The sequence below is a fragment of the Thunnus maccoyii genome, chromosome 9 (assembly GCF_910596095.1).
Source record: "Thunnus maccoyii chromosome 9, fThuMac1.1, whole genome shotgun sequence".
NCBI classification, from domain to species: domain Eukaryota; kingdom Metazoa; phylum Chordata; class Actinopteri; order Scombriformes; family Scombridae; genus Thunnus; species Thunnus maccoyii.
The window spans coordinates 25171020-25196334 of NC_056541.1; the positions used below are offsets into that span (position 1 = coordinate 25171020).

At 40.8% G+C, this 25315-nt stretch overlaps 3 protein-coding genes across 4 annotated transcripts; all 3 read right to left on the reverse strand.

Annotated features, from left to right (window-relative positions):
• Nucleotides 1–20: 20 nt before the first annotated feature.
• Nucleotides 21–12496, reverse strand: LOC121903366 (dual specificity protein phosphatase 26-like). 2 transcript variants are annotated; one of them, XM_042420304.1, is made up of 4 exons: nt 12195–12496; nt 9540–9837; nt 651–856; nt 21–487 (listed from the first exon to the last, which is right to left on the reverse strand). In XM_042420304.1, exons 1-4 carry the CDS (start codon nt 12205–12207, stop codon nt 291–293), a joined length of 714 nt encoding a protein of 237 aa, XP_042276238.1. In that variant the 5' UTR covers nt 12208–12496; the 3' UTR covers nt 21–290. The 2 variants fall into 2 exon arrangements, with proteins under 2 accessions (XP_042276238.1, XP_042276237.1); XM_042420303.1 differs by having other exon boundaries at nt 651–862.
• Nucleotides 12497–14633: 2137 nt separating this feature from the next.
• On the reverse strand, nt 14634–17566 carry LOC121903365 (hibernation-specific plasma protein HP-55-like). Its single transcript, XM_042420301.1, has 6 exons — nt 17152–17566; nt 15720–16347; nt 15516–15586; nt 15192–15385; nt 14919–15066; nt 14634–14828 (listed from the first exon to the last, which is right to left on the reverse strand). Exons 1-6 carry the CDS (start codon nt 17158–17160, stop codon nt 14634–14636), a joined length of 1245 nt encoding a protein of 414 aa, XP_042276235.1. The 5' UTR covers nt 17161–17566.
• A 3012-nt stretch (nt 17567–20578) lies between these two features.
• On the reverse strand, nt 20579–24922 carry bag4 (BCL2 associated athanogene 4). The gene is made up of 5 exons (XM_042422086.1): nt 24655–24922; nt 23943–24062; nt 23487–23726; nt 23073–23342; nt 20579–22583 (listed from the first exon to the last, which is right to left on the reverse strand). Exons 1-5 carry the CDS (start codon nt 24745–24747, stop codon nt 22113–22115), a joined length of 1194 nt encoding a protein of 397 aa, XP_042278020.1. The 5' UTR covers nt 24748–24922; the 3' UTR covers nt 20579–22112.
• Nucleotides 24923–25315: the final 393 nt, after the last annotated feature.

Below are 25315 nucleotides of genomic sequence, written 5' to 3' on the forward strand. Positions count from 1 at the left end.
AAATTCAGAGTGTCTTTCACTAAAAGCTGTACCAGATATATGTTTTTAATGTAAAAGTTGGACAACAAATCTTTATCATGTACAAATTGCACTTCAGAGAAATCACTTTTAGTTTATAGCGATTAAAACATGATCCAAGGATAAGATGCTGTTAATAGAAATTCTACATATACCCATATAATCAGATTAGTCAGGATCAATTTATCTCACATTTTCAACACTGCTAAGAATTATTGAGCTATAGTTTCCTTTTGTTCTGGACCGATGAGACCTGAGCAGTATTTCAGGCTTCAGTGATGTTTGCCAAAGAGTTGTCTGTCCAGGTGGATGAGCTGTCGGAGGAAACCTCTGTTAGGGATAACACCCCGGTTTTCTTTCACAGCACAAATAGCCTCCACAAGAGTCAGGTTCTGCTTCAGCATCATGTAAGCCAGCACCAGGGTGGCGGAGCGGCTCACTCCTACATGGCAATGCACCAGCACTTTGCCTGAAAGTCAGGGAGAGACTGCATCAGAGATATGAAACACTGGTACTGCAAAATGGTACTGAGAGCTTACAAGGTTTTCGCCTTTAATTTCTTAAGACACAAAATTGTGTAAAGCCATCAAATTGTCTTTAAACTACAGTTAAATTTTCTTCTCCCTTCTCACCTCCTCTGCTGAGAGCCCTGTGAATAAAGTCTGCCGCTGCCTGGAAGTTGACGCTCATGTTAAAGCTACAGGAGTCATGAGCCTCTATGCCCATATAGGTGATGTTCATGCCCTCATAGATATCTGGCTGTCCTCGACGTTTGCTGTGCGCTGCATTCAGGATGTGAGTGATTCGATGCCTGGATAGATCAGCCTGGTTCTCTGCACTGTGTCTGTGAAGAACACAAAGCTTCCTGATGAAGCATTTCAGGCCAGGAATTAAGTCGTTTTTAGCGCAAGGCCACTTTGGCCTTTGATAAATACAAATTTATTGGAGCATCATTGCCAAAATATAGGGCACCAAGGCCAAAACCAATTGTGCAATAACAATAACTTGTTAGTCTGCTTACAGAGACATGTGTGTGTGTTAACATTGCATCACGTTGAAAAAGCAGCAACCCGTCACATCTCACATCAAGTTATAAACTCTATGTATGTTCGTGGTTAGTTAACACTATGCAGCAATATCCTGGTAAACTTTAAAACACAATGTGTATTAATATTTACACTATACAGTGTTTAGCTGCTTGTGCTTATTACATAACGTTAATTGTTAGCTAATTTTAGCTAGTGGGTTAGCTGTTAATGTTTATGTTAACGTTACACATATGTTTGCGGGAGTAGGAGAAATCTTGTGCGACTGTTGAGGTCCAGCATGAGGACGGAGAGTTCCATTTATTTGCTGCGTCCTGTGTAGTTTTAAATGCAGAAAACAGCAACAGCAACTTTCTTTTCAGGGCACAATGGCCAGTTCAAAACAGGGCATGCCAAACTAGCTGTGCGGGTAGTTAATTTTAGAAGGGGCATTATGGCCACACTCCGGGGCATCCACGGCACTGGATGTTTGGCCATGGTATGATTCCTGGCCTGCATTTGCATGCAGCGTATTTCAAAGTAATGGATTGAAATTTAGAAGAGCACTTCAGACATTTGAGTTAGGACTTACCAGAGATGTGAGACATGCTTTCAATGCCAGGCCACCGGTGGAAAGTCTCACATAGCATAGCTGTAGTTTACAAGTTCCCAATGTGGAATGCAACTTGAGGGATCTTGAGTTACATTCTGTATATAAATCTGATTTATGACCAGTTACTCTTACACATAGGTGGTGTGAATCCAACTCTTGACTTGGGTACTATTTGTAAGTAGGGCTTAGTCTAACCCCTCCATCACAACACAGGGACAATATTAGGCAAGTAATACACACAGCAAAAGGTTAAACATTCCAGTCTGCAGGTTTTTACCAGAAAAAAATACAAGTTGAGCCACTTACTGGTCACCAATGTAAATCCTTGGCCACACTTCATCTGCATGGCTGATGATGGCTTTGCCAGTAAACAAGAGTCTTTCCAACTCAAACACTGCTAAACCAGGTGAACTCAGGTCAATTTCCACTTTTCGAGAAGGTGGTGTATCATTCCAGGACGCAGGAAGTTTGGATGTATATGGCATTGCTTTTTCTATACAGGGTTCAAGCGGTCCTCTGGGGCCACACAGCAGATTTCTTGCCTGCCTTAAGAAGCAACTTCTAGTCTATTAAAAACATAGTGTACAAAAAGTCAAAAAACAAAATAGTTTTCTGCAGTTTGTAGCCACTTCTTCTTCCCCTAAATGTGTTAGTCTTACATGTGGCCTTGCTCTTTGAGGTGATTTTAGTGTCAGGCTTCTTCGTCTCAGATTTACTCACCACAGGGCGTCCTAAGTGTTGTCAGGCCATTTAACCCTCGAATCATATCTAGTTCCCAAGGCTCGAGGCGTCTGTGTGTGTTATGCTTTTGCATCAAAATAGCTGTCTATTTAAAGATATGACTGCTAGCAGGCAGATCTAGGGAGTGATCAACCATGCGGCAGTTTCCACTCAACACAAGAAACAAGGGATTTCTCATTCTTCGATCTTCATAGCAGAAGTTTCTATTTTTTAAATAATTAAATATGCATATTTATCTTACTCATATATGGCTAAATATTTCACTTTATATAAATATCTATGGCTCTCTTCCCTACAGTGTTTATATGTAAATGCAATTTAACGAAATAAGTTAAGGAAAAGTTGGAACATGAAAAAAATGACAACCATTTATAGCAAAATAATTACTAAGATGCATCCAGCAATGTTAAGTGTATATTAGGGTGAAATGTTTTTTTTTTTACATAACTGCTGTGACAGAGAGCATATTTTTGGCATATTTCTCTAGTCTACAAGTCTATGGTGGTGTGTTTGTCTTTTTTAACTTCACCAGTCTCTACAGTATGTTATCTACTCAATGAAAACATTATGTTTACCTTTAGGGTTCATGTGTGAATCTCTTTTCTACAAACTCACTCACCCAGGTTGATCCAAACTCCACCAGGCTTAAGAATGTTCCAGATGGTCTCCACATACTGTATGACGTTGTGAGCTGTATCGATGAAGAAGCAGGTAGCCACACAGTCCCAGGAATGAGACAGAAACAGATGCTTGAAACATGAACACTTTTATAAATGTATATTAATAATGAGCACAATTCATCAATGATTGATTATTTGTCATTTATATTCCATTCAAAATAATTGAATTTTACTTTGGTGCATTTAATTGTGTGCTCCTTAAAGAAAACATATAACTGAATTCTTTACCTGATGGAGACATTTAACACTATCAAAACCCAGATTAGTTGAAACTGAAACCAATCTATAACCAGTTCTTGAAGCCTTAAATTAGTACTGAACTATTTTGAATTGGGCTGATACAAAAGGTGAAAGATCACCACAAATTTTACTGAGCTGGGTCTGTGTGGACCTCCATAGCGTTGTAAGCTTTGAAGGTTGACATCAGGGAATCTGACAATGCAGTGGAAATTCAAATTCCAACTAACTTAGTGATAGTCAACAACAAAAGAGGAGCTGATAGCTCAACACTCCACTGTCTCTGAAGGTTTAGGGGAGTTTGCCGGAGAGTATCACATCCACACAGACCCCAAGGCTACCCCAGTCAGACAAGGCTGCAGAAAAATACCACTGGCAGTGATCGACAGACTCACATTCTTGACGACCTGTTACAAGCTGATGTGATAGCACAGGTGACTGAACCAACACCATGGGTAAATAGCCTTGTTGTCATGGAAAAGAAAGACAAGAAGAAATTATGGGTTTGCTTGGACCCCAGTGATTTGAACAAAGCAATACTAAGACAGCATTATTCCATTCCTACAACAGACAAAGTTTTATGCAAACTTGCTGGCAAGAAGATATTCACAGTGCTGGACGAAAAGGATGGCTATTGGCAAAAAAGCTAGACAAGGAGTCATCGATGCTGTGCACATTTAACACACCATGGGGGAGATATCGGTTCAAACACCTACCATTTGGTAGTCAGCGAGTGAAGTCTTCCAATAATGCAACTGAAAAACATTCTGAGACATCCAAGGAGTCCACATCATACCTGATGACATGATCATCGCTGCAGCTACAGAGAAAGAACATGATGAGATAATACAGAAGGTGATGGCCAGAGTAAAAGAGACTAATGGAAATTCAACAAAGAGAAAATACAGTATAACGTGAGTAGTGTAAACTACATGGGCCACAGTCACTTCAGATGGTGTTATGGCAGATGAGGCAAAAGTCAAAGCCATCACAGAGATGCCATCGCCTACTGACAAAGCAGGACTGCAGCAAATGCTTGGCATGACAAATTACGTAGCGCAGTATATCTCTGGTGAGGCCACCATAACAGCACCACTGAGACGACTGCTGCGGAAGGACAATGTGTGGCAATGGCAACATGAACATGAAAATGCAGTCAAGAAACTGAAAGATGCCCTCAGGAGTGCTCCTGTGCTCAGGTTCTTCGATCCACAGAAACAGCTTATACAGGCTGATGCGTCTAAAGATGGCCTGAGAGCGTGTCTTTTACAAGAGGGCCATCCAATAGCTTATGCATCAAGGGCACTGACAGAGACCGAAAAGAACTACATACAAATAGAGAAGGAGCTCTTGGCTATAGTTTTCTCTGTCAAAAGGTTCCATCAGTATGTATATGGAGCGAGGGTTAATGTTCAGTCACACCACAAGCCATTGGAAAACATCCTGAGCAAGCCATCAGGAACAGCTCCTTCTAGACTGTAGAGAATGCTACTTCAGCTGCAACAGTATGACCTAAATGTCACCTACACACCAGGTACAGAGCTAGTAATTGCAGACACACTTTCACAAGCTGTCATACAAGGACAACACATGACAGTAGATGACATCACAGATGAGAAAGCCATGTATGCATTGGAGCCAACAGATGCCTTGAGTACAGAGACTTTAGAGCAGCTCAAAGATGAAACAAAGAAAGACAAAACACTTCAGCTGTTGCAAGACACACACAGACAAGGTTGGCCCTGACACAGGAAGCAGGTAGACTCAAGACTGACACAATATTGGCCTATCAGACACACAGTGGCAGTGGGAGAGGGAGTAATGTTTGCAGGAGACAGGATTATCCTGCCAAGAACAATGACAACAGACATCTTACAAAGGCTACATGTAGCTCATCAAGGGATGCAGTGGACTAAAGCAGCAATGATGAGGGACATAGAACGAATGGTCAAGACTTGTGGATCTTGCCTGCAGGTCCAGCCCAGAAACCAGAGGGAGCCACTGTTCTCACACATCATCCCTGAGCTTCCATGGCTTAAAGTGGGGGCTGACATCTTTGAAATAAAAGGTCAGTCATTTCTGCTAATGGTGGATTACCTCTCAAAATATCCAGAGGTACTGAACATTAAGGACAAGAGTTGTTAGTGTGTGACAATGTTCCATTTGCAAGTCAGGAAATGTGAAACTTTACAACATCATGGGGCATAAAACTCACTCATTCCAGTCTGGGTTATGCACAATCAAATGGACTAGCTGAAAGAACAGTCAAAACTGTGAAACACATGCTGAAGAAAGCACAGTAAACAAACACAGACCCTCATCTCGCACTTCTCACCCTGAGAAACACACTATAACAGGCATGGAGTACTCCCCAGCACAAATGCTCATGGGCAGAGTCCTCAGAAGCACTCTGCTGAGCTCCAGCACGGTTCTCCAGCCCGCAGTGCCTAAAGATGTACACTCAACTCTCCAAAAACTACAAAAAAGACAGCAGCAGTACTACAACAGAGGAGCGAAATGGCTTCCAGAGCTGTACCCGGGTAGCACTGTTCACATGGAGACAGGACAAGGTTGGTGTCCAGCCATGGTCACTGCACAGAGGGATGAACCATTGTCCTATAACATAGTGACATCTTCTGGTCAGCACAACAGACGCAACAGACACCACTTGAGGAAAACAACACACAGCACCCAGATGAACTCAGAACTAGACTCACTAGATGAAGAGCAAACCAGAACACCAAATGCTGGTACAGCAGAGGGTGCTGACATTGAACTCTCATCCTCTTCAAAACAAGCTCAAACCAGAAGTGGCCAAGTTATACGACCTCCTGAGAGATACAAAGACTTCCTGATGAGCTGGCGGTAAAGGTCATGCTCTCAACTAAGGGTTTAGTGCTAGCAACCTCTGACCCTATTTTCTGCTCTTTGCAGAGAGAAGAAAACATGTTAGACACTGATTAGCCATTGTCATGTTGAGATTCGCAAAACAGTGTCAGAGTTATAGATCAATTGTACTAATACGAGCTATAAGCTCATTTGTTCTTGTGTTAAAGCAAGTCTGAGAATTAAATGGTAATTGCAATGAGACACAAAGTTCAGTTCTAAACAGAAGTTCATTATGACAATATTGAAGTGTAACTTTCATGTTGAGAAAGGAGGCTGTAGTATATAGTGCCGCGCACTTGTAATGTTGTGATGAAGTTACTGATGTGGAGGCGGAGTAACACGGTGTGTGTGATTGGTCTGGTTTAGCGCTGAGTATATGTAACACCGAATACGAGTGTCAGCAATAAACAATAACTTCATGCAGTTAAAGTCAAGTCTCTGGATGTTCATCTTATATGCAGAGTCCTCCAGCCATATGGAATCATAACAGAAGTAATACCAAGACATTAGTTGAGCTAAAGTAAGAAAATCAACAAATGAAGGCCACAGGAACCTGTTTAAATCCACGCTTAGTTAACTTTGGTAAGTGCACTGACCAGTACATGAATAAAGATGAACTATCTGGCCATCTGAATTGAATAAGGAGTTTTCCCTCCAAACCTGATTTGCTATTGTTGTTTGCTGACACCATCGTTCATTTGAAAAAAAAACACTGTCAAAAAGCATCGATTATTCGCCGGAAATGTTGCCTGTCCTCTCCTGCTGTTTCAGCCAACTATTTTCAGTGGAAAGTAGCTAAAGCATGGATGTATAGTAAGAGCTGGATACTGGACCAAAAATGGCACCCATTCAGTCCAATAAGAATTGCTTGATTGGTGCATACGCCAAAAAAAGTTTCTAGCCTAGGGATTTTCTTCCATGTTGTGTGGCCCACTGAATATGCACAGTGGTGTCCCCCGCTGGCCCCGCCACGAGTTCCCGCTCGGCCCATAGACTTTACATTGTGATGACGTCACAGATTTTGAAATCCCTTTTCTCAGGTCGAGGAAAGTTTTACAAACATAAACCTCCATGGATCAAAAATTCATAATAGAATAGAGTCATAATTGACCTTGTTTGCAGTGCGAGGTGTCCTGTCAACAGTTTTGCAGATGTCTCTTTTACAATGGTGGTCTATATGGAAAATGCTTTTTCATGAGTGGCCTCTGGGAAAAATTGGCTGCAAGGCAGAGTGGCGGCACCCTATCCAGCTCTTATAATATATCCATGAGCTAAAGCCTGCTGGAAAAGTTGCTACTCCCTCTTCTTCTTCTTCTTCTTTCCATTTATTGGTGGATTGCAATACTAACTTATAGGTGCATACCACCACCTACCAAAAAAGTATGTAGAACGGGATCCAGTTAACAATAGCCTACTCAAAAAAAAAAAAAAAAATCTATACTTAATTCTGTTTAACAATCCGGCGTTTACTGAGAATTCTACTACCTCTTTCTGAATTTCCCTTACCTTATCACTACTATTTCCTAGTATCCCTTCCAAATCCCATCCCCATTTGGCCTCTCACCCTGACCTAGGATGATGTTGCATTTATAAGCCAACGTCATCATGAAAAATGTCCCTACAGAATCTTCTCACCAAGATACAGAGTGACAGAGAACTCTGGTGGTCATCCAGAATTCATAGAACCATAATTACATGTGTAACTCTCATTCTATTTCATTCTTCCTGACCGCCAGAGGCAGTGTTTAACACTGGATGACTACTACCAACATAGTCATGAGGAAACCCACCTTACCAGGAATGGCCTTAGGAAAGACCATTGCCGCAACTGCATGGGGAGTGGCGACATTGACCCTGTAAAAACGGGCAAAGGTGCACGGTGTTGTCCAGGTGGCTGCAGCACAAATCTCATGCAGAGGGACCCCTCGCAGTCCTGCCCAGGAAGTGGAGACACTCCTGGTGGAGTGGCCCCTGACATTAAGAGGTACGGGGAGACCACTGGAACTGTAAGCCTCAAATGCCTCAAGGCCCTCACTGGGCAGAGCAGTTCTGCTGAAGTAGCCTCCTCACCCTGTAGACCGGAAGGGTCATATGCTGCCAGCAGAATGACCTGATTAGAGTGGGCTGGAGCCACCTTTTTTAACAAGAATGATGGATTAGGCCAAAGTGCCACCCCTGTGCCATCTGAGCTCCACTGCATGCACGATGCACTCATGCCGCCACCACATTCTGTGGCCCCAGCAGATATATGGCCCTGAGGATAGAAAAGTGTGGGAAAGCCCCATGAGGAGCCACTGTGCCACCTGTAGTGACAGGGTTGACCTTGTGCCCCCTTGAGGATTTACATGGTAGACCACCATCTTGTTGTGGGACCATACTAGAACATGCCTGCCCTACAAACACAGTAGGAATTCGTGAAGTGCCAAATACATAGCACAGAGCTCGAGCACATTCATGTGCACCATCGATTTCTGTACCACCAGAGCCCCCTTACCGCTCTGTGCTGCCATACAGCCCCCCAACTGGAGGACAAAGCATCGGTCATCACCACCTCGCGACGCGAGGCCAGATATGCCTGGTCTCTCCGTGGCCGCAATGCAAGGAGGCATCAGCCAAACACCCTGACCTTCTTGGATCTGTGGGACCTCGGATCTAAATGGAGGCCATTGATCCAAACTTGGAATGGCCACAAGTACAGGAGGCCCAGCGGTACAACGGAAGCCACTGATGTTGACATACTTAACAGCCTGAGAAAAAGGCTGTACTCCAACCTCCTTCTCCTCCTCCGAGGAGTTGGGAAGGCCAGCATTTGGTGGTCCAGGGTTAACCCAATGAACACTACCCTTTGATTGGGTATGAGACAACTTTTGGCATAATAGATGGTAAGGCCCAACTGTGTCATGTGACAGAGAAGGACCGCAGTGTCCTGCTCTGCTTGTTCCCTGGTCGGAGCACAGATCAGTCAGTCGTCCAGATATGGGAGGATTTGCATACTGCGGGCCTGTGTTGGAGACAGCGTTGCGTGCCTGCACCTCCTGAAGACCCGTGGGGCTAGGGAGAGACCAAATGGGAGCACCTTGAACTGATAGGCCTTGCTTTCAAACGCAAAGCGCAGGTACTGCCTGTGATGTAGAGCTATTGGAACGTGAAAGTACATGTCCTTCAAATCGATGGACATGAACCAACTGTGCCGCATCACAGCTTGGAGCACATCTGCTGTACTCAGCATGTGGAAGGGCAACACCTTCAAAAACTCGTTCAGCCCTCATAAGTCCAGTATAGGGCCATACCCCCCCTCCTTTATTGGTATCAAAAAATAAACTGAGTAGAACCCACCTGGCTGTGTCTGCAGATCTAGTTTCTCGATGGCGTCCTTCTCCACGAGTGCCTGAGAATTTGCCAGATCGCTGACCTTGGTCAGTCTGATCCCACAGAAAACTGGGGGCCAGTGTCAGAATTGAAGATTGTACCCCTGGGAAAGTGCAGCCTTCCCAGCAGCACCTCAGCTGCTGGGATAAACGTCTGACAGCTGGCCCCGGGCCCTCAGGGCCTGCCACTCTGGCCCTTTGGGTCCCTGGGGGGTGATACCCAGAACCTTGACCCTTCTGCATCTGAGGCACCGGCCGTGTGGGAGCTGCAGAAAGAAAAGACACCTGTCATTATTCTACCTGCAATGAACCGGTGAAAACACTAGTCACAACAGCTCAAGAGTCAGAGAGCAGCCGAGGCTGTCTAGTCACAGCTGGTGGAGGGCGAAAAACTGTAGCTCCAACCATGCAGTTGCAGGGCTCCTTGAAAAAATTCACCAACTATTGTCTCACTGAAATCAACCTGCATCCGCGTATCACCTGCTGCAAGAAAATTAAAAGGGACATTTTTCATGATGACATGGGCTTATACACACTACGTCATCCCAGGTCACATGTGACTTTGTTGACAAAGTAAATACTCAATGTACGAGTGCGAGACGGATAACATCCAGTGTTAAGCACTGCCTCTGGTGGTCAGGAAGTATGAAACAGAACTTCCCTGATTGATTTCAAGCTTTGAAAGCTCAGAAGAACTGCAGCCAATACACAGATTACACATGTACATGTACAAGTACATATTGTACGTCTAACTGGTTTAAAGTTTGAAACCCCAACTATATGACCATTGTTCGACCTTTAAAATAACATCCTTAATCTTTCTCAACACATTTGTCTCACCCCTCCAAATTATAGCTCCGTCATCTGCATAAAGCGAAGAACATATCCTTTTATCTAAATTCATAAAAATATTGTTGATCATGATATTAAATAACACTAGACTTATAGCACTTCCTTGAGGGATTTCGTTAGCTATATCAAATTCATCAGATAAGGCTGGCCACACTTTAACTCTAAAGAAATAATTAAGCCTTTAAACTAATATCTTTTCCATCCATTTACATGGATGTGTAATTAAAGCAATTGGTCTGTAATTTCCAGGAACATTTGGATCTTTACCAGGTTTACGAAAAGGCAAAATAACTGCACTCTTCCAACTTTTTACCAGCAATCCCTTTCTCCAAATCTTATTAAAAAGTTCCAGAATGACACTCAGAACTGTATCAGGAACATAACATAACTAGTTGGTCCTGTCCTGTAGCTGTGTTTCCAGCAGTGGTGGAAGAAGTACTCATTTCCTTTACTTAAGTAAAAGTACCAATACAGCAATGTAAAAATACTCCATTACAAATAAAAATCCTGCATAAAAAATCCTATTTAGGTAAAAGTACATAAGTATTAGCAGCAAAATGTACTTAAAGTATTAAAGTAAAAGTACTCATTTCATCCCTCTGACTGATATAGTATTATATATGACATCATTAGATTATTAATACTGAAGCATCAGTGTGTAAGCAGCATGTTACTGTTGTAGCTGCTGGAGATGGAGCTAGTTTGAGCTGCTTTACATACAGTTAGCTAATTTACTCCAGTGGTTCCCAATCACCTAAGGGTTGGGCCCCTCCAAAGGGTCACCAGATAAATCTGAGGGGTCGTGAGATGATTAATGAGAGAGGAAACTGGAATGTTAGTATACTTCCTTTCACCGCTCATTTTCTTTAACATTAACCCAACATTACCTATTTTCACTTCTCTACCTATAGCAGAATTTCCTCCATTCATTCTTTTTACTAGATTTGATAACTCTACAAGTCAGAGCTTTTTCTCTTTGATAGTCAAATAAATTTTCTTGATTCAAGTTGCTCTTTAATACTTGTAATGCTTTATTTCGCTCTCTAAAAGCTTTGGTGCAACCCTCATTCCACCATGGTGCAACTTTCCTTTTTCCGGTTATTCTACTCATAGGTAGGTATAGGCAAACTAAATTAGTCACTACAGTTACACATTCTTCTATATTACTATCCATTGAAATAGAATTAGCTTCCTCTGAACAATATTTTTTAATTTTTCCCTGTCAACTTTTTCAAAGCACCATTTCTCTAACGTATCTTTCATGGGCATGTTTCTTCAGATTTATAGAACAAAAAATTGGAGAATGTTCACTTCCTATGTTGGATTGATCATTTATCTTCCATTCACAAGAACAAGCTAGATTTCTAGAAACCAGTGTTAAATCTATACATGAAAGAGCATTTCAGCATATATTATATATATATATATATATATATATAGAGAGAGAGAGAGAGAGAGAGAGAGAGAGAGAGAGAGAGAGAGAGAGAGAGAGAGAGAGAGAATTAGGAAAATTAAACTTAAATTGACTGTAACTAGCTCTATCATTTTTTTCAAGCAACTCCTCAATGTGTATCTAAATCTACCTCTAATATTAACAAACTGTTTTACGTAGGTTGTTGACTCTCTAACTGAAGTAGCATGAATAGAGAGATGATCATGCACTGGAATAAATTCACTACTGTTAACTCTGTCGATTAAGAGAAAACAAAATCAAACTCAGTAAAGTTAAATAACTTTGAATAAAAATAATGAGGATCAATTAGATACACACATTCACAACTCATTCACGTCTCTGTCTGGCTGATGATTGATCCACTGAACGCGCAGATGCTCTGTCCCACCTGCTGAGAGGTCAATCCAAAGAGTCACATTAGCGCTCATTTACTGATAAATACTGGCGACCCCCTTCAAGGAGAGGAGTTAAGGTCCGTCCAAAAAGTTGCTGTATATGTCGCCAGTCGCTTTTATGAGAAAAAGTCGCTAAAGGGGTCTGAAAAGTCGCTAAACGTAGTAACAAAGTCACTAAATTGGCAACACTGCAGCCATCCAATCAAAAATCGTCCTTTTCTTGGGATTTATTATTTCCGGCAGACCAGGCTTTATGAAGCGCACTGCTGCCACCCACCGCTGGATGATCAAACTGCATTATTAACAGGTGTTACACACTATTTGGTGACCCAACAGATTGTGTGACCTGCAGTGTTGAAAGTACTCAAAAGTATCAATACCACAATGTAAAAATACTTCATTATAAGTAAAAATCCTGCATTTAAAATCCTACTTAAGTAAAAGTATAGAAGTATTACCAACTAAATTTACTTAAAGTACTAAAGTAAAAGTACTAATTTTGAAGAAAATAGGGCTGTGACTGATATATTGAATAAATTTAACAAAATACATTATTAATACTGATGAGTCAATGCATAAGCAACATTTTATTGTTGCAGCTGCTCGAGGTGGAGCTACTTTGAACTGCTTTGAAGGGTCATGAGATTAATCTAAGGGCTCTTCAGATGATAGGTTGGGTAGGAAAAAAGAAAAAGCATAGCTGTGCCACATACATTTGGATGAATTTTTCCGAAGGTTTCTTTAATTTTACATTTTTATGAAATATTGGATGGTTTTAGTTTCACCTCCTTGTGCCTCAAACAGTTATTTATTTGAGAGCATGTGAGAGGAAATGTCTTTTTGGTGGAACTGCAAACAACTCATAGACATCTGAAACATGACAAAAAGAGACACAAATACATTGATTTTTTATAAGGGCCCACAAGCCAAAAAGTTTGGAAACCACCCATTAAATCTTTAATAATGCAGTGTCATTTATAAGCTTATCATTCTTTTATTTCATGCAAAATTTTCATCATCATCAATTTTCATCATACTTTACATCATGAAAAGTAACTGAGCTGTCAAATGTAGTGGAGTAGAAGAATTTCAGCTATATTGCCACTGCAAACGTACTTTATCACACTTAATGTTTAAAGCTGTTACCAAACATGGTGCCATTGCCACCACAGTGTTTAGATAGAGTCACATGTTTTAACCGGTATTCAAAAGGTTGCATATAAGCAGTTAACTGTCAGGTCAACTGCTTATAAGCAAACTTACATAATAAAATAAAAAAATAAGTTGATTTTCATCCTGTAGCGAAATAAATGGAAACCAGTTGTCCCCTGGAAAGTCCGTCAAAAACTATTCTATATACACTAATACACTACTGTGGTAGTATTATTGTAGTAAATACTTTACAATTTACAATATTTATAGTGGGCCAAAACATTTAAAATCAAATCTTTTAACTCTTTGCAGAGGACTCTACCCCTTCAAAGTTGTTGTAATAATGCACCTTAATGCAGTACCTCCCCTTCTTCTGATTGGTTCAGGCAGCTTTCATATTATTTCCCAGTCATAGTCCCTCTTGGTACATCATGTGCACGGCACAGTGGCAATAAAGTCCATCTTGTTTACACATGAACTAGTTTAAAGGTTTTACATATGTAGCTTGACTATAATCTACACAATTTAAGACAATTTAGCCTGCTTTATTTTAAAACTAACTAATCACAATTCCTATTTCTGATTTGGTGAAAGATGATTCAGTGGTTGTTGACATGATATGAATAGTCCAGTTTCTTTTTTTCTTTTTCTTTGTCCAAATAATGAACGGAAATCAAATTTCATTTCCTCATTTCAGCATTTTATCATCCCATGATTTCATATTTTAAAACAGCAACAGATGTTTCATATTTATAAGAAAACATATCAGAAAAAAGGGTTTGTGTGCAAGTAGGTCATTTTATATCTAGTGAGAGCAACATATGGATGTTTTTTCCAATATGGGATATGTTTATTTTCCATCCTAGGGATTTCATGAAATGAATACTGGAGAATACTGGAGAAGAGAAATAATAGTTATAGGAAAAATGTAAATTATATTGCATAGCTCCTGAAATCTTTATGGGATTACCTCTGTTTCAAGGCCTAGCAAATGCAGCCCAATCCAAAAGTTCATGATATTTGCTCTTGTACTAATAATCTGACATTGAGTTATTTTACCTTCAAAAGCTAATACAAAACACTCATAAACAATAAGACTGTTATCTATACACTCAATCATACAGCAAGAGACCACAGAGCAAAGGTTTTTATGAGTATTTAATATGCGATGCAACATTGGTGCCTGAGTGAACACAAAGTTTTTACGCCATCAGATGTTTGGGTTGATAATCTTGCCCATAAAGAGGATGTTTTCTGTGCTGTGCTCAGTGATCAGGACCATAAATGGTCGATTGAACTTCAAGACAGGGATGTGGCGGAAGGACATAAGTGTGATTTCTATGCCTGTAGCAGCTGCGGCAGTGGCTCCAGCCTCATCGACATCCAGAGCGGCTTTTTGCACAACCTGGGGGTAAAATGGAGGCACAGTGAGATGAAGGGTAGATAGAATAGACAGAAGTAAATATGTGTTAAATAACAAACACTCAATTTGCACCTCTGAGACAAGCAGTTCCCGCTCCTCTGAAATGCCGCTCAGATCTGCTCGATCACCAAACATGTCTGTCATTCCCATTTCAATCAACATATCCTTCAGGGAGTAAGAAGTCTTGATGGAGAACTTTGGAATATATACATCATAAGTCCTAAAAATAGGAAATAGACAAATATACAGTGATTGATCTGACAGTAGAGAACAAAGCTGGTGCTTTGAGTCAAACCTTCCATATTACAAACCAAAAATTAAAGCATGATTTTAGATCCTTCCAACCTGGACTTCATCCACTTAAGCCATTTGGTGACGTGGCTTGGACAAATTACATTCTCCAGTGTCGCCATATCATCAGGCAACAACAGCAGCATCGAGTAGGAGTTGTTGAAGGGAAGGTGGAGGACCGACGTGTTAATTGCCTGGTCATAATAAGTATCAAATTCCTGCTCCATATTCATCATCTGGACAGGAACCTGGAGGAATTTGAACATGAACATGAATGATGCACAATAAAATAGAGTTGTGCACCCTATCAAATGTGGTTGATTTCTAGTCTAATTATTGTAATTTAAATATATTCTCAATAAATGGTGCAATTTGAACCTTGGTGCTCTCATCAACAGTGAACGTGTCCTCCTTGGTGAGCTTGGGATCAAATGGAGTCGCCCACTTTCCTGTTAAACAGTGATGAGCAGAGATAAAACACAAGTGATGGCTGGTGTGTAAAATCTGAAACAAGAGTATCTGAAATGCAGAAGTGACCTTAAAAAGAGTGAGAGTGTACAAAATAGGTCTCATCTCACGTACCTTTGTAGAATATGTAGCTGACGAGATACATGACTGTGCTTGGGTCCAGGCTTTCCACCAGCTTATCAATCTTCCCGTTGGTCTTCTCCTCCACATACTTATTGATAGTGTCGGCACTGTCTGTGCTTTTGGTGAAGTCAACTTCAAACCCATCTGCAAAGTAGGACTGCTTCAAGACGTCCAGGAACTCAGGCTGTGGCTTGAAGCGGTTATCCACAAACACAGCGGTTCCTTCGCTGATATCTTGAGATGTCTTGTTTGCCCTTTGTAGGAGCGTACGGAAGGACTGATCCACATCTGTCTGCGTCAGTAGAGAGCTGTTGAAACCCAGACCACTGAAGAGCTGCCGGTGGGTCTCCCCCCGTGCTCCAACAGACAAGGCAGCCAAGGCGATGGACAAACTAGCTGGTGAGAAGAAGATATTCTTGCCTTGAGATTCAGTGTGAGCTGCTAACTTTTTGTACATACGGTAGGCAAACTCTTTGTTTGCTGAAGTCACCCGTGAGACACTGTCAGCACTGCTGTCGAGTGCGGTGTCTTGGTCGTGACCTTCATGGTGATGGCCTCTGCCCACGCAGACCACTGCTGATAAGATCCAGATACACAGGGTTGCACGCATCATGGTGAACTAAGAAAAAGGTTCAAAAGTGCAGCGTTGATCATCGATTTACATAATGTTTGCTGCAGAAAACACACAAGTAATTTTCCCAGAAGTCACAATAAATATATTGTTTTAAAGGCCCTGAAAACATATTTCTCAATCAGCTTTTTACTGTGAGTAATGGAGTCTTACATAAACACTATTTTCTGCCCAAGTTACAACAGTTTTGGTTATTTTTGTTTTACTTTTGTGCACCAATCAGGATTTAGCAACATTTGAATCACAATTTGAGTTTTGACTGTTAAACCTTATTTTTAAATTTTGATTGTTGCATATTCAGTTGTTAATATTTAATGTTATAGAGAAATACTTAGGATATATTGCCATTTTTCAGGGGTGTTAAAATTGAATTCCTGAAATTAGAACAATACAATCATTGTACCTCCAATAGGAGGACAAGATGACTGAAATTAGTCATTTTAAAGTCCCCCTCCAACCAAATATGTGTTTTGCGTATTGCTACTTCACATGGATGTTATTAGTTCGGAAGCCAATCATGGTCAAATATGCAACTTTATGGAAAAAAAACCTATAATACACAAATGTTTATCTCAATCAGAATATTTTTATGTCTTAAAACATGCCCGCAGGGGATCTTTAAAGAATTTATATTAGAAGTCCTGACACCCATATTTTCCAGTGTGCATAGTTACATCTTCAACTAAAGATATCAAACGCAATCTGATTGTTGGCAGAGCAGTTGCACATATAAATGAAAATACACTGCTGAAATAATTCATATGAGATATCTAAATTTTTTGGACTACTTACCTTCTTCATCCACAGACACCAAAGCACAGGCTGGACAGAGGGAGACGTACTGATTATAAGGCTGATCAGAGCAACTGAACTTTGGCTGTGTTTATTCTTTATCCCACCCACTTATTTGCTCAGCTACTGTATTTGTTCTGTGTAATGATTACTGTCAAACTGTGGTGTCATGCTGAGATGCAAAGGAGAGATGCAAAAGCCAAAGCAGCCATAGTTTGCTTCAGCAGCATTTACAAAAAGCTGTGAGTGATGATCACTGTCTCTAGCCCATCATATGATGCACTATAGAAACCCTTTGAATGATTTTATATGTAAGTAGAGCTGGTTCAAGTTCAGAGTGTCTTTCACTAAAAGCTGTACCAGATATATGTTTTTAATGTAAAAGTTGGACAACAAATTTTTATCATGTACAAATTGCACTTCAGAGAAATCACTTTTAGTTTGTGGCGATTAAAACATGATCCAAGGATAAGATGCTGTTAATATGATCTAATATTTCACCAAAAATCAAAGATTCCAAAAACTGAAAACACATTTGTTTCTTTCCTCTCCCATTAATCATCTCACTACCCCTCAGATCTATCTGGTGACCCTTTGGTGGTTGGGAACCACTGGACTAAACTAGCTGACTCTATATAAAGTGGTTCAAACTAGCTCCACCTCCAGCAGCTACAACAGTAACATGCTGCTAACACACTGACGCTTCGGTATTAATAATATAATGATGTCATATATAATAATATATCAGTCAGAGGGACGAAATGAGTACTTTTACTTTAATACTTATGTACATTTTGCTGCTAATACTTATGTACTATTAATTAAGTAGGATTTTTCATGCAGCACTTTTATTGTAATGGAGTATTTTTACATTGCTGTATTGGTTTGCTACTACTACTTTTACTTAAGTAAAGGATCTGAGTACTTCTTCCACCACTGCACAACAGGACATTACTTGGCAAGTAACATTCACAGTTAAAGTTTAAAAAACATTCCAGTCTGCAGGTTTTTACCAGAAAAAAAGTTGAGCCGCTTACTGGTCACCAATGTAAATCCTTAGCCACACTTCATCTGCATGGCTGATGATGGCTTTGCCAGTAAACAAGAGTCTTTCCAACTCAAACACTGCTAAACCAGGTGAACTCAGGTCAATTTCCACTTTTCGAGAAGGTGGTGTATCATTCCAGGATGCAGGAAGTTTGGATGTATATGGCATTGCTTTTTCTATACAGGGTTCAAGCGGTCCTCTGGGGCCACACAGCAGATTTCCTGCCTGCCTTAAGAGGCAACTTCTAGTCTATTAAAAACATAGTGTACAAAAAGTCCAAAAACAAAATAGTTTTCTGCAGTTTGTAGCCACTTCTTCTTCCCCTAAATGTGTTAGTCTTACATGTGGCCTTGCTCTTTGTGGGAAGCTGAAAGAGGATTATTTCCAAGCAAGTGGTCTGTGTCCAACAGTCAAACAGAGCAGAATGAATCACACAGGTGATTTTAGTCTCAGGCTTCTTCGTCTCAGATTTATTCACCACAGGGCGTCCTAAGTGTTGTCAGGCCATTTAACCCTTGAATCATATCTAGTCCCCAAGGCTCAAGGGGCCTGTGTGTGTTATGCTTTTGCATCAAAATAGCTGTCTATTTAAAGATATGACTGCTAGCAGGCAGATCTAGGGAGTGAGGAACCATGCAGCAGTTTTCACTCAACATGAGAAACAAGGGATTTCTCGTTCTTGGATCTTCATAGCATAAGTTTCTATTTTTTAAAATATTAAATATGCATACAGACGTGGCTGAAATTATTGGTACCCTTGCATTTTATTAAAATAATGCACCATTCACCTTGAACAGTGTTAAATTTAAAAGATATTTTACTATCAATGCATGTCTGTGTTTGGTTTGCAGTGGAACAAAACAAAAATGTTGTGAAAATAACTGAATTAATGTTTATTCTACAAAGACATTCTAAAATAGCTTGGACAAAATGATTGGTACCCTGTCGAAGTTGTAAGAAATAATTGATCTGTAGTGATATTTTAAGCAGACTATTGTGTTTTAATTAGTATCACAGTTGTTGTCAATCTTATAATCGCTCATGCAGCCAGGAGAAAAGGCGAGAGGAGAAAATGACTCACTCTGCTGTTTTGTGCCACTCTGTGCATCACACTGAACATGGGAAACAGAAGGAAAAGTAGAAAGTGGTCTGAAGACATTAGAGAAAAGGTAACAGTCAAGTATGGTCAATGTTAATGATACAAGACCATCTCCAAAGAGCTTGATGCTCCTGTGACCACAGTTGCCAATATTATTAAGAAGTTTAAGGCCCATGGAACTGTAGCCAACATCTCTGTATGTGGTTGCAAAAACTTCAATACAGATCCAAGCTGATCTTCATGCTTAAGGTACAATAGTTTCAAGTCACACCATCCGTTGCTGTCTGTATGAAAATGGGCTCCATGGTAGAAAACCCAGGAAGACCCCACTTCTAAGAGGGAGACACATAAAAGCCAGACTGGACTTTGCCAAAATGCTTGTTGGCGAGCCACAGTCCTTCTGGGAGAATGTGCTTTGGACAGATGAAACAAAATTAGAACTTTTTGGTAAATCACACCAACCCTGGTTGTTTACAGAAGAAAAAAAATGAAGCCTTCAAAGAAAAGAACACCATGCCTACCGTGAAACATGGAGGAGGCTCAGTGATGTTTTGGGTTTGCTTTGCTGCGTGTGCCTTGAATCTGTGCAAGGCACAATGAAATCAGAAGACTATCAAGGAGATTAGAAGCCTATTTTGGAGCAATACATACATGGCATACAGCCCAGTGTCAGAAAGCTGTGTCTTAGTTGCAGGACATGGGCTTTCAAGCAGGATAATGACCCCAAACATACATCAAGCGCCCAAGAGTGGATGAGAAGAAAACGTTGGACCATTCTGATCTGAAACCCATTGAACATCTGTGGAAACTTGCAGTAGGGAGATGGCACCCATCAAACCTGAGAGTACTGGAGCAGTTTGCTCAAGAAGAGTGGGCTGAACCACCAGTGGAGAAGTGTAGAAACCTTATTCAGAGTTACAGAAAGCGCTTGACTGCAGTTATTGCCTCCAAAGGCTGTGCTACAAAATATTAAATTAAGGTAAGGTTAAGGGTACCAATATGTTTGGCCATGCCATTTTTATTTGTTTTATTGTATTAAATATGTTAAGTTGTAAATCAAAAGTTTCAGTTATATTCAATGTGACATAAAGAACCATAAAGATACCATATACTTCTGTCAGTTTCAACTGAATACAGAGAAAATTTAGTTTAGTTCTGTATTTATCTTACTCATGTACGACTGAATATTTCACTTTATATAAATATCTATGGCTCTCTTACCCACAGTATTTTTATGTAAATGTAATTTAACATAGTGAGTAAAAAAAATTGATCACAGGTTAAAAAATATACTCACATTTAATTATTTCTGGGGGGGTTTTCTCAGTTGTGATAATATCAGTATTTATCAGGCAGAAGATTCCCATCTTGTGTTGGAAACATGCATTACATCTGAAACTGTACAGTTGTGCTCCATCTAAACAGAAACTTAACAGCACAGGAAAATGAACACATATGACAGATGGGTTTTTTTTCATGCAAAGCTTGTAATCTTATTTTTATTATTTTTCTAATTATATAAAACCATCCCTGGAAATATGGCACGCTTTTTTTTCCTAAATCAATACATCAACAATGATTGAAAAAAAAAAAAAAGAAAGACCTGCTCTACTTAAGCGTGAATAAATTGTGAATGTGGTGCAATCAGGATTTGATAGAACAGGGATTTTAGTGCTATAGAAAACAGACACAAGGTCCAAATTCAACTGATATTTGATTTGAGTGCTGTGACCAACATCCTCCTCAAACACACATTACTGAAAATGTTAAAGTATATCTTTTCCTTTACAGCAATGATTGAACACTTAATTATGAAAATACAATTCACTTGCTTAATCATACATATTCAAAGTATTCAAAAAAAGGGCAGAAGAAAAAGAACATAATTTAACAACTTTTCAAGTAATTCTTAACCTTGTACTATATCTGCAATAACAGCAGTTCCTGGAGTGAAATACATGGCATTCATATGTAGGTCTGATTCACAGGTCCGCACTTAGGAAGCAATTTCATCCGAAAGATGGAATTAATGGGGACAGCAATCTTTAGGGGTTTTTCACTAATCTGCTACGGCTCCAGGCCCAATTATGAGCTCTGAGATGTCACGACTGTTTTCAGTTCAACAGTGCTCGTCTGATATAACTACAGTGCATGCAGGGCTGGGAACACAATGGAAAAGGAAAGCATTGCACCAATTGCTGCAGAGGCACGATAAAGTAAGTGACTATGGGTAACTAAGTGTATAAACTTCATTAGTGGTGAGGACAATATTATGATCATGCAAATGGACTGTGAAATACAATAATGGACAGCTAAGGAAGTGCACGTGTTGTTACATGTAGGATCAGATTCAAACTGACCCACGATCCTGAGGGACAGCATGACGTTAATCTGATTCTGTATCACAGGTTGGAGACCACTAACAGTTGCAATGTGGCACTAAATAAATCCACCTTCCAGCGACTTTGCCCTGCATTATGCTGGGAAAGACAGTAAAGACTCAGTCACTCACTGAGGCTGAAAGTCCGTTTATGATATGTACAACCATCAGTTTGCAGATCTAACACCACCAAATCACATATACCAGCGTAATTAGCCTTTTAAGGTTGATTCCATGTACCAATACTTGCTCTATCTTGTTCTCGGGTCCTTGTCACTTGCTTCAGGCCTTTTATATCATGATGGTAGGGGGAAAAAAACCTGAAACATAACACAGCTCCGAGAACAAATCTAGACCCTCATTGTGTCCATGGAAGATCTGGAAGAAGAAAACAGCAAGACTTAGAGACCCGCAAACCAATGAATGAGTCCAGTTCAGAAGGCTTTCTTCTCCAGCTGGTCCAGAATGGCCTGGATCCTCTGTACAGCCTCCTTTCGGGCTTGCCGGACAATCTCCTGTCCCTGAGTCTCCACAGAGTCCAGCTCCAGCAGCTCTTTGGTCAGCAGTTCCTCCAGACACCGGTAACTCTTGTCTGTTTTTTTGCCAACAAACTCATCAACATCTTCCTGAAGCAGGAGCACTCTGGCCATGACATGGTGGACCTTAGCTAGGCTGGGGTTATCGCTCAGGGGCTGAGGTCCAGCCTGGCCGGGAGCTGGCGCCTGGGCTGAGGCAGGGGCAGGGGGCGGGGGCTCACCTCGTGAAGGATTGGGCTCACCTCTCCCCGTTTTGTTGTACATTTGGGGAGGGGAACTGATTTCTGTGGGTTTTCCGTTGGAGGGATTCGGGGGCAGGGTTGGCCTGGGTTTGAGTCCCACTTGTGGGGCACGTTGGTGCTGTTGGTCCTGGAGTGACACAAAACAGAAGATTGTGTTTATGAAATTTGACAATCCTCAATTACAATAGCCAGAGAGCACATCTGAAAACTGTTTACTATTATTATTGCTTGTAAAGCATATAAAATTCAGATTCCCAAAAATAATGCCAACACCATTTTTTATTTTTAACACCTTGCAAGCAAGATCAGATGCTATGCACCCAGACCAGATGTGTCCCCTGATATTTTTAGATGATAAAATTAAAAAGACAATTACATCTGATTGACAAGAGCCGTGACACTGTTTACATAAAAGTTGGTAAAAAGAACAGTAATTGCACCTAAATTATCTTAATTTATGACTGTCATATACCTAGTTTTAAAGTTCATCACCTCCTGAGGTTGTAATACTTATCTGTCTTATATCAGCCCCTTTCTTCTACCTCACTTAATTGACAATATCAAAAAAAGTCTATTGAAAAATGAAAACCCCACTGAAAAAGCTGCAGATTCATACCTTGGGTTGGTAAGGTGGTGGAGCACCAGTTCCAGTCCCTGGCCACGCTGGGGGATGTGGTGGACGGACAGGATTTCCATAGTGGTTTTGTGGAGGCTGCTGGCCAGGCTGCCACTGCTGCTGTGAGGGTGTATATGCACCAGAGTGTGCCCAAGCCTCGGCCTGGGGGCTAGGGTGAAGAGACTGGCCAGTAGGGTATGGGGGGTTTGGAGGCATTGCATGACCACCTTCACTATAGTGAGGGTATGGTCCAGGAGGATATCCAGGACCCTGAGAGCAGAGGAAGGACGGATGAATGTAACAAAAAAAAATCTGTTTGATTTGGAAGTGAAGGTAATGAGATAATCCCTAGGATTATACTGGGATTTGTTGTAGCAACTACTCTTTTCCACATTTGTGTTTGAATGATCTTACCCCTTGACAGTGTGGTCCAGGATAGTGGTGATGTTGGTGATGTTGGTGCTGGGAGTGCGGCTGCCCAGACGGCCCACTGCTCTGCTCTGCTGGACAGCCCTGGTTGGGATAAGGACCTGGAGCTGGTCTCTGAGGGTCGGCACAGTAGAAAGGGTTGGACGGGTGGAAACCACTTGTTGAATATTGACTCTGTGCTGGGCTGTAGACACCATGGCCATTTGGATAACCTCCAGGCATCACCTACACGGGAAGCAAAATATGTGTAAGATATGCATGACAACTTAAAATGCATGTAAATGTGTCACATCGCTATGACCACCGTTTTCAGCACAGTAGCTGACTGTTAGTAAATGTAAGGCAGAGGTGAAGGCACTTAAGAGACTTAAGATAATGAGTAGGTTTACTCCCACATCCTCGGATTTAGATTGCCAGGCTATATTACATCATAAGCCGTACCTGTGGATTGTACTGTGGCTGAACATCTGATCCAGAGGGATAGGTAGTTGCATAGTGTCCTGTGGAATGAGACTGAGGATACCAGTAGTGTGAAGGGTAGCCTGGATACTGAGGAGCATCCTGTGAACACAACATCACAGAGGAGTCAGGTTCAGGTACCACTGCTGCTACTATCATCACAAGTGTCAGCTGTCTTTAGTACTTGCGAACACAAAAGGAAACTGTAAAGCACATGTTCTCAAAAAAAAGAAAAAAATCACTCCCTTTCCTAAAACATGACTGAATAAACTGTGACACTGATTCTTTTTGTTACTTACGGATCCAGTTTTTCCCTGAGGCAAATAAACATTGTATACTGTTAGCTAAACCAAAACAGGCCATGAGGAATTATTTTGGGGGGGAAATATTATGTTGCTGTCTCTGTGTGTGTTTTGACACAACTGAAGTACTATTATTAGCGGCGTTGTCACGTCAAGACAAACGTGACCGGAGTGCAAACTCGGGCAACAGCTGAACTAACGTTAGCAGTTAGCGGGTAACTATTACATAATGCAGCTAGTTCCGATAGCCGTCCAGCTAAAGGCAAGCTAGCTGGGTTTGAATGCTTTTTCTGTACAAACTCAAGACGTTTTTTTCTCAGAATGAAAACAAACAAAATGAAAGTCAACAGGCACACCCTGGGCGTTTATCTAAGCTATATTCAGCTACTTACCATACTGTTATTGCAGTTCACGTTATTATTTCCCGAGTTGCAAGTGGAGGGCCAGCCAGGTTTCAGATCTGACTGCATTTGGTGATGATGCATCAGCTAAGCGCGTTTTGCCATTGCAAGAAAAAAACAAATCTTTAACAAAGCTAACGTTATTTAACTGAGTCGTCAGCTGGCACAAACTGTTAACACCGTTTTCCCCCCACAGAAGTAGAGATCGGTTGATCGGGAATCAGGAAATGATTGAATGACACCGAGCTCGCGCAATCCCGTCCTGTCGCTTTAATGAGCAGCTCGGGTGAAACTAAAGAGCGCTCACTCTGATCCTTTTTTCGGACACCAAATACGGCGCACCAGGATCTGCTCGTCTTTTGCTGTCATTATACTGACGAAAAATAGAAAAGATGCGTGATTATTCAATATTGTGAGTGTTTGGATTTTTAAAAAGTAGAATTTGATTTGGACATTTTTTTTAGCCACAAAGGCACAAATGTAGATTTACTCCACATATGTACACGAGTAATCTTCACTTATAAATATACGCTCTTTGGTGTCGCATGTGCGTCAGTAGAAGCTTTTAGCCAATAGGAGAAACTTCATAGAAATATAATGTTTTTTTCAATAATAGTCAATATTTCGAGCTTTAAAAACTAGAAGACTTTGG

Excerpts from the sequence above, each read along its gene's own strand:
- LOC121903366 (XM_042420303.1), bottom strand. Across the intron at positions 863-9,539 it reads AGATCTGCAGACACAGCCAG|ACACAGTGCAGAGAACCAGG; the intron begins GTGGGTTCTACT and ends TGTTCTTCACAG. Across the intron at positions 488-650 it reads CAGGGCTCTCAGCAGAGGAG|GCAAAGTGCTGGTGCATTGC; the intron begins GTGAGAAGGGAG and ends CCTGACTTTCAG.
- LOC121903365 (XM_042420301.1), bottom strand. Across the intron at positions 15,587-15,719 it reads CAGCTACATATTCTACAAAG|GAAAGTGGGCGACTCCATTT; the intron begins GTACGTGAGATG and ends ACTGTTTAACAG. Across the intron at positions 15,067-15,191 it reads CTTAAGTGGATGAAGTCCAG|GACTTATGATGTATATATTC; the intron begins GTTGGAAGGATC and ends TCCTATTTTTAG.
- bag4 (XM_042422086.1), bottom strand. The coding sequence starts at position 24,747 with ATGCATCATCACCAAATGCAGTCAGATCTGAAACCTGGCTGGCCCTCC. Across the intron at positions 23,727-23,942 it reads AGCCACAGTACAATCCACAG|GTGATGCCTGGAGGTTATCC; the intron begins GTACGGCTTATG and ends CTTCCCGTGTAG. Across the intron at positions 23,343-23,486 it reads CTGGACCACACTGTCAAGGG|GGTCCTGGATATCCTCCTGG; the intron begins GTAAGATCATTC and ends CTCTGCTCTCAG.